This window comes from Akebia trifoliata, chromosome 4, assembly GCF_017979445.1.
Source record: "Akebia trifoliata isolate Shusen 1 chromosome 4, ASM1797944v1, whole genome shotgun sequence".
Taxonomy (NCBI): Eukaryota; Viridiplantae; Streptophyta; class Magnoliopsida; order Ranunculales; family Lardizabalaceae; genus Akebia; species Akebia trifoliata.
In genome coordinates, this window is record NC_141378.1 from 36,519,901 (window position 1) to 36,529,731 (window position 9,831).

General features: G+C 34.2%; 1 protein-coding gene across 1 annotated transcript; it reads right to left on the minus strand.

The window, feature by feature from the left end:
* Positions 1–2,284: 2,284 nt before the first annotated feature.
* On the minus strand, positions 2,285–8,731 carry LOC147404826 (1-aminocyclopropane-1-carboxylate oxidase homolog 1-like). The gene is made up of 2 exons (XM_086440905.1): positions 7,655–8,731; positions 2,285–2,871 (listed from the first exon to the last, which is right to left on the minus strand). The coding sequence occupies exons 1-2, from the start codon at positions 8,513–8,515 to the stop codon at positions 2,608–2,610; spliced, it is 1,125 nt and encodes a 374-aa protein (XP_086297031.1). The 5' UTR covers positions 8,516–8,731; the 3' UTR covers positions 2,285–2,607.
* Between the last annotated feature and the right edge of the window lie 1,100 nt (positions 8,732–9,831).

Sequence of the window (9,831 nt, forward strand, 5' to 3'; positions counted from 1 at the left end):
TAGTCCAAAGCAACCATTTTGTGCCGCCAAACGAATAGCCAATTGACGACCAACCAATAAAGATATCCTTAACTGATTCCGGTAAACATGTTGAGACCCCATATAACTTAAAAAAATGAGCCCAAATGCCATGCAAGAACTTGCAATGGATTAGGAGATGATCCGATGATTCTCCATTTTCCATACATAGTACACAACAACTCGCCCCGTACCATCCACGCCGCATCAACAAAATCTATCATTTGTATCCTTCCTAGAGCCGCCGCCCACGTGAAGAAAGCAACTTTGCTTGGCACCTTTGGACCCCAAATAGAAGTTCTATAAACTTAAAACTTTGAATAAAGAAAAAACTCTTTAAATATTTAATACGCCCAAACACTTCAAAATGAAAAATTACTTAAAAGGCTCTGGCGGAGAGATTTATTTATAAATAATCCCTATATAAGTGTCGGATGGTAACTTAATAGGATATTTAGTAAACTTTTTATTTCATAATGATACCTCCTTATTAGTGAACTCACCATTTTTTATTTATTGTTGAGTTTATCCCTTTTTATAAATAAAATGGTGAACTCGACAATGGTAAAATCCACGTATTTTTTATTTTTATATTAAAATACATATAAAGATCAATTAAAAACTTGAGATAATGACTTGTTGAGATGATTTCAAACCAAAAGAACCATTCTTGATTGATTTTTATCTAAAAACTAATACAAAAAAATGAAAAAACCCTACTTATCTTACTCAAATATTCAAAATATTTGAAAAATCCTTGAAAATGACATCTTCTTCTTTCTTAAATCCTTTATGATGGAATGGAGTCTCCGAAACTCGATTGAGATGTCAAGAATCCAATTTTTTTTGGATGAAAACGATAAGTTTGTATGGTTAAGGTATTCAATCGTGAGAAATTTGGGAGATGAGGTCTGTTAAGAAAAGAAAATTTTACTTAATGGACTATTAAGAGACCGACCAAAACTTGGGGATTATTTTTAAAAAGTCCCTCCGCCAGGGTCCTTTAAATAATTTTTCCTACTTTAAAAAAACATACAATAGTTCAATCCCTTTAATAGGCGCAACCCGATAAATCCATAAGGCTTCGACCCAATGACTTAATATTCTCCAATCAGGTTTTGGAACCTGAGGATTTAAAAAAAAAAAAAAACCATTATAGTAGCGCAATGTGGAGACCAAAAGCTTAACCTTTGATCGGCAATAAAACAACAAGTATGCACGACAGTACGCTAGTAACACCAAATCCAGTGATCCCACAATTAACCGATGGCAATGGTGAGAAATAAAACAAGGAGTTTTTTTTCGAAATCCTCTTTAAAACCTTGGCACTATAATGATTTCACTTTGTTTGGATTGAGAAAAGTGGAGAGAAGAGAAACTCAATTTCTCTCCATCATATTTGAATTGACAGGAGAAAAATTAGGATAACTTTGAAATTTAAAAATATCTTAAAAGAAATATAGGGGTAGAGTTGAAATTATAAAATATTTTAAAAGGATTTCTTTTCATTTCTCTTCTCTTCTCTCAACTTTTGGACGGAAGGAAAACTCACATTTTTTTTTCTTCTCTTCTCTCCCCACTTAACAACCCAAATAAGAGAAATGAAGAGAAACTCATTTAGTTTTTCTTCTCTCCATTTTTCTCAATCCGAACATAGTTGACCGATTTCAATTGAAAACGAGTGCACAACCACGGCTTTGATACCAATTGTTGGGTTTTCTAACCCTTTAGGAACTAGATCTTAGCTCTCAAGCTCAAACAAAATCAGTTTTACCAACAAACCTAAACATTGGTTCAAGAGAAATACATGTAATGCTTAGAATAGCAATGTAAAACAGATCCAATAAAAAGAGGCAATATGACCAGCAACTCTCATTATTAATTACACACACTCATCCATGTACCAGGTTCTATATGTCACTTATAGAACATAAAAATAAATAAGAAATTTTATCTTTGTTATTATATGACGTTCACCAAGTCATTTTATCTATGAAATTTCTACAAAAGAAATGTTTGAAGATTGGACGAAATCCAATCCTTGTTTTGTTATAAATGAGCCATTCACATTTGCGATTTCTCAAAGGCTGAATCCGTCAAAAACTATAGTGATTAGCCATTACAAGTTGTTATTCGTGGCGAATCCATCAATGTGATTAGCATTCCTACAGCCCTAAGTCCACTCAACCATTCTTCCATGAAATCAACTTCTCTATATAGTATTTTTTCTCATTGGGTTACAAATGAGTGTTGTTTGAGGGAGATATTTATGAAGACTTAAATTTATTCATAATAACTTGGATGACAATTACACACAAACTCTAATATGTTTTACATATAAAAGGATACCATATACAGAACTTAGTGTTCAAATATGTAACCACCCAACAACACTCACACTTTTATTTTGCAAACAAAATCAAAATAAACCATGACACCAAATCCAACACCTAAGGTGATTCAAACTTAGATAATATTTTCCTAAAAGATAAATTTCTTATGCTTTGGAATCCAAAATTCCAAAGTAATATAAATTTCCTTTTGGGGAAAATATTTCTAGCTATCCTTCCATATACGGTATGACATGGATTACATATTGTGCAACTTAAATGATTCTGCCATTTCTCTGCCTTTACCTGCATAGATATGGCTGTGCTTGTATATCTCTGGCATAGTAAAATTTCGATAGAGTGCTGGTTTTTCCGATGATAGCATCTCCGGAAAAGGCCCATAGGAATCTGTATCTGAATCTTTTCCTGGACCAAAGAAAACACCAACCGAGATTTTTGGATCTCGGGAAGGATTAGCCAACACCCGATGCACGACACTCTTGTACTCGTCATTGGATATTATCTGCCACAAAAAAAAAAAAAAGGAGCCCAAGTCAAAGGTTCAGCCCACCAGCATTTTGCTGTTGAGCTTAGTTTGAATTTTAAGGGGGTTTAGATACAATTTGGTCCAACACCAATTCAGTCCCACTCATGTGTGAAAAAAGTGGAAATTATATGTACTTGTGTTATTTCTAGTCCGAAATATCATTGATTCGAAGAGCCTTTGAATCCTAGAGATCAAGTTCTCTTTTTAAAAAAAGTCTTTGAATCCTTTGTGACCATGTTCCCTTTCAAAATAGATTCTATACCCCAAATGATCACATTGCCTATCAAAATTCTTGTTTCTCCATTCAACTTAATTTGCCCAATTAAAACTAGTTTTACTTGAAACTCAGTCAAGTGGACTTAGCTTGCTTGGTTTTTAATTAAGTACGTGCAATTGATGTTATTTCTGTGTAGTTAGATACAGAAGATAAACAAAAAAGAAATTAAAATAAAATAACAAAAAACTAAATAAGTTAGAAATATCAATTGGACTCAATCACTGATTTGAACAAAACAAGACTTGTATTTAGATACAATAGCCTTGAGACAAATTTTTTCCCTGCAATGTAGTAACAGTCTTTGGACGTCTGTCTCCCGGGATACAACACTCCACACATGTACAAGTCAGCACTTTAAGTGTACACGTACAATCGAACTTATGTTGTGGCTGTACTCTCAATGGTTCACAGGAAAAATCAATGAAAATCGAATGACACAATGCAAGCAAATTCGAAAATGCAATGACATAAATGAGAGAAAGGATGAGAATTAATAAAGTTGGAAGTGTCTCTTTGGACATACACCAAATTAGTGAAAATGTCTCTTAGTTGTGACTGTTCAGACAGACACTAGCTCACCGCATCTGAATAGGCAATCATTCATACTAATAGATAGACGGAAACAAGAATCCTGATCCTACCTGTCGGGAGTGTGTTACTTTTCAAAGTCTGTGCTGATAGTGGCGGCATCCAATTCGACAGGAAGGAAGTCGGACCTCGTGGAAACGATGATCTTAGAGAGGACTTTAGAACAACCACCATTTGTGTCTCTTAGAACAATCATTAGTTGTAACTCATTGTATAAAATAATTGAAGAAAAACACCCAATTTTTTATAGCAAAAGTAGCCTTTTGCGCACATCCACGTGAGGTTTAAATCCAAGATTTGCACCCCCTTTGCACGTGCACACACGCACTAAGGTTTTTCAGACCAATGGATCCAAATCCCTTTAGATCTCATGTGCCCTTGTGCACGCATGGCTTTATCCATATCTCTCTCACATTCAATACATTACGTGAGAGCTTCCATCTAAGAGTTACACTCTCTAGTTGTTTCTATCCGATGTGAGACTAAAATACTTACATTTCAACTTAAAAAACAAACCATTTTACAATATAACTTACATTTCCATTCAAACACATGGGATAAATCCCAGATTTTTCCTACAATCCCCCATATGAATGGAAAAAAGTTGAAACTATGGAAGGAATATGATAAAACATTCTAAAAACACAAAGAATACAATGGAAAACATCATGTATCAGGAAAAGTAATTTGTAGCTTTGTACTTTCCTTAGCGAGAGCCTATCAGATTTACTAGACTAAGCAATGAACATAAGTCCTAAACTATTCAGTGTTTTGTGTAAATTAAGACAATAGACTTGACACATTTCCTTTCCAATCACAGTTAGTTCTTACGATTATTTTCATTTTGGTCCTGAACAATCTCAAATTCTTGAGTGCTCCAGAGAATCCAAACTCGTAAGATTCTCATAGAACCGATCCAATTCTACACTCACATAGGTGACATCATATTAAGAGTATCTTGTTGTACCCCATTTGTAAGTACAAGATATATGCATCATTAAAAATTTATTTTATCATAAACACTCGTTGTAGGCAGCACTTAATGCATCACAAAAATGGGTAGAAGAAAAATATTCTAAGTGTTATCGATTGAGTTACTCACAACCAATTTTCATATTGAATCTAGTCCATGGGATCTTCAATTGCTAGGTTAGGTTTCCATTAAGGCAACTCATAGATATAGGCTTTAATTCCATTTCCCTCAATATACGATATTTTTATTTTCTAGACAAATCTATCCGTAAAATTTTCTTTAGACTTTATAAAGTTAATAGAAATAACTCAATTTGAGAGTAATTGTCTAACAGTGTTGTGTATACGACGGAAATGCCATGACTTTCTACTATATACAAAATTCTATGCCCAGATGATACTCATTTGATTATCACAATGTACACAAATTGCAGTCATGGGTTTTTCCCATAATAGAATATCTTCTAAGAAATGACGAACCCATTTTGCTTCTTCGCTTGGTTTATCTAAATTAATAACACACTTTCTTTTCCTATCATTTGACGATGAACCTTTCTGGTTGCTCAATGTAAATTTTCTCATTTAATTCATCATTTAGAAATATTGTTTTTCAGTCTATTAGATTGATTTCAAATTTATATAAAACAACAATTTCTATTAACATCCGAATGAATGCTATTCTTGTAATAGGTGAATACATATCAAAATAATCCAAACATTTTGTTTGAATCCTTTGGCAACAAGTCTTGCCTTATATTTATCAATGAAATCATCAGATTTCATTTTTCTCTTAAAAATCCATTTGCAACCTATTGGTATATTTCCTGGTGGAAGACTCACTAGTTCTTATGTATGGTTTTGCATAATAGGTTCAAGCTCATTATTCACAACCTCTTTCCAAAATAGTGCTTTAGGAGTGAACATGGCCTCCTTAAAGCTTTGAGGTTCATTTTCTAAATGAGAGAAAGGATGAGAATTAATAGACTTGGAAGTGTCTCTTTGGATAGACACTTTGTGAGGACTTAAGAACTACCACCACTTGTGTTACTTAAAACAATAACGAGTTGTAACTCGTTGAGTTCAATTCAATGGATAAAATAATTGAAGAAAAAGCTCCAACAAATTTGAGCAAAAGTGGGCATTTCGCATGCATCCACATGAGGTTTAAATCTAAGATTTGCACCCCCTGCACGAGCATCGGATGTGCACACACATACTAAGTTTTTTTTTTTTTTTAACTAATGGATCCAAATCCCTTTAAAAGCCATGGGCTCTCATGCACGTGTATACTTTATCCATATCTCTCTCATATTCAATATATTATGTGAGAGCTTCCATATAAGAGTTACACTTTTTAATTGCTTTTATCCGATATAGGACTAAAGCATTTACACCACAACTTCAAAAACAAAACACTTCACAATATCACTTACACTTTCATTCAAACACATACGATAAATCCCTGATTTTTCCTACAATTGACTCAATATGTGGTGAAAATTCAAGTGTATATAGAGACAAGAGAATTATATTATAGAGGTGTATTGATCAATTGAAGTGCATAAGATACATACACCAAATCACTAATGATCAATGAAAATATTTAGAATTCTCTAATTTCAAAACCTAATTGACTGGCATTTTTTTAAATAGAATATTCTAGTATTTGTTTTTTGAACCGAGGTATCTGGACCTCTTAGAGCACCCAATTAAGATACTATCCCCTCCCCACATGCATCAAGTAATTTCTGGAATACATCCTTGAGAGTGGCCTCCAAATTCCAAACCATGGTTTTAAATCTCTTTTGAGACCAAGACGACTCGTCCAATACATCTCGGTATTGTCCACCAACGAGACAAATAGACAAATTAAACACATCGGACGAGATTTAAAACCATGGTTTATTTGTCTCATTGTTGACCGATATGACTCAAACGAATCAAAAAGCTCATCCCAAACAACTCGGTCTCATTTATGGACAAGACGAAATGTTAAAATGAGTTTTAAAATCATGCTCCAAACTCATCCCTTCTCCCACACAATAATAAAAAAACATATTTACTTTTTATTCAGTAAAAAACAAATGAGTGACATTTTTCTAAATATAATTTATGAAAGTAGATGATGGTATAACTAGGCTTATCATTGTGTCGGACGAGGCATACAAATCTATACTTTCCAATCTGATAATTACAAAACTAGATCAAGGCTTTTAAGTTCCAACAAGGATGCAATTTAATAATGTCCCAATCCGATATCTTACCAGATCGATCAACCTTTTATACAATCTATTAAGATGTGAGAAATTAGATCAATTAATTATACGGTCGAGACTTATTGAAAAGGAACTCATATATTCACCCACATACCCCTTTGCATAAATACGTAACACAATTAAGGCGTATCTCAGAAATAAGATAGATCCTGACTATTGGGTTCCGCATTTTTATAATCAGGATTGTGAGTGAACTTAAGAGTTTATTCAGATTTTGTATATCAAATCCCGTTCTCTACAAAAATCCAACCCGACAAGAATCCCATCTGACCCATTGACAACCCTAGGTGCAAGCATAGTGACAAAGTAGGGTTTGGGAATAATTCAACAAGAGAGCTTACAAAAAAAAAAAAAAAAAAAGGCCAAAATATCAATAAAGTCGAAAAAAACATGGGATAAAGTTAAAAATAAAAATATTTGTTTTGAATTACACTAATATAAAATTGTGTATTTTATATATTAAATAATAAAATAACACTTAAAATACTAAAAATAAAAATAATATGTGATGTTTCCAAAAAAAAATAAAATCGTCCATTAATCATGATTTAATTACGAAATTAAAATAAAAAAAACAAAAAAAAACAGATTATTGTCACTATATATGATGGGTGTAAGTAAACAGTGGGTTTAATTAATTAATTACCTGAAGAAGGTCTCCCACATTAACGATGATGGCACCAGGGATTGGAGCGGCTTGTACCCAATGTGAACCATGCTTCACATGAAGGAGTCCACCATCTTCACTATGACTCCTTATCAACATTGTAAGTATGAGTTTGTCTGCATGAGGTTGAAGCCCTAGTGTCAGATCAGGCTGGGGACAGTAAGGGTAGTAGATGCCAGTGATTGCTCTAAGATCCAAACATGAAAGCTCCTTCAATCTCTTTGAACCCACACCCAACCCTTCACACAACAACTCCATTATACTCTCACCCAATCTCAATATTTTCTCATCCCACACCATCAATTCCTTCTTGCACACCATAGGAACCTTATCCCAATCGAATGGATTTATTACATTCTTAATCGACAGCCTTTGAACATCACTCCAATTCCCTGGCATTGGAATAGAAGGATTGATATTGATGGAGTATGAGACTTGTTGATCCCTCACATAATGCTTCTTCTTCATCTCCGTTGGTTGCTCATGGAATGCTCGCACCGCGTTGATCGTGTCCTCCATTACTTGCTTGGGTATGCCATGGTTGATTACTTGGAAGAATCCCCACGTGTGACATGCCTCTCTTACTTGATCAACTATTTGTGACCTTCGATCTGAATTGATCAAACCCGATAGATCGATTATGGGGATATTCAAGTTATGGGATGATGATGATGATGATGCAGATGGTTTGAGATCAGAGATGATTTCGATGGGTTGATGGAAGATTCGAGGAATGGTGGTGATGCCAGAATCAACTAGACCTTTGATCCCTATCTTTGATTCTTCGATTTCATTGACTTCCTTTGTCCAATCGAACTCTGTCTCTGGAACAACTACCATTTTCTCACTTTTTTTTTTTTTTCACTCCCCACCTGCTAATTAAGTAGGCACCTTTGGACCTTAGGTAATATCTTCTTCAATAAGGACCACCATAACCATTGACAGTCTTGTTGGCTGTCCAGACTTTTTGCAGGACTATCCAAAGCTAAAGTTGTTGATTATCATGACGTCATACTTTAAGATTCACACAAGATGAATAACTGGTGACCACTGAAGGGTTTGATCACAATGGACTTTATCATCTTTCAAGTCATCAACATATTATAAAAATATCTTCCCATGAGAAGCTCCTTGGTTGTCCTGTTGTGAATTATTTTCAAAGGGAAGAGCCCAAGATAAATGATGCTTGACTTGTTAATTAATTCTTAACTAGATAATGGAGGGATTGCGGCAATCACTTTAAAATATATACTATTATTTTAATATATTGTGATTGCTCTTCCATCTCTCTTATTTGTTCCATTATGTGTAATTTTATTTGGTGGATCCCGTTCGGCACCCAACTATTTACCCAACAATTTGCCCAACATATTTTATCCTACATGGGTTAGAAGTTTTAGAATAGGCTGATTTTTGGTGAAGATGATCTCTATGGTGAGGAGATCCTCACCAAAAATTAGCCTATTCCAAAACTTCTAACCCCATCACAAATGATTTACAAAAAATGGATGGTCCACGATTTTTCAACTTATAAACATGGGGTTATAAGTTTTGGAATGGGCTGATTTTTGGTGAAGATGATCTTCTAACCGTAGAGATCATCCTCACCAAAAATCAGCTCATTTCAAAACTTCTAACCCATGTAGGACAAAACATGTTGGGCAAATTGTTGGGTAAATGGTTGGATGCTGAACATTTCCCTTATTTGGTTGTGATGGAATTAGGTATGTTTCGTTGAGTGTTTATTTGGAATCTATGGGTGGCAATGTACATGGGGTTTTATTTCAGAGTTAATTATTTTTTGTAAGTGGTTATGTTTAGGAGTTTTTAAGCTCTTGATTACTGTGTCCTTCATCAAACTACCTTTTGGCACAATATACTCCCAATTAAGAAAATTTTCCCCCATTAGAAGAGAATGAATCCAAACAATTTTATTGTTAAGATCCCATTATTGTGGTAAATGTTGATGTTAAAAGTATTGAGAATGGTGTTGGTGTCGTGAAGTTAATGGTCATTAGAATGGTAAGCTTCACTTCTATGTGATACCCTCAATCCACCTATAAATTTATGCGTAAAGAGATTGTAGTCACCTAATACAATAAAAATTCAATCTCTCTAGGACCCTGACTCTAAGAAGAGTCCTAGTACATGCTTAA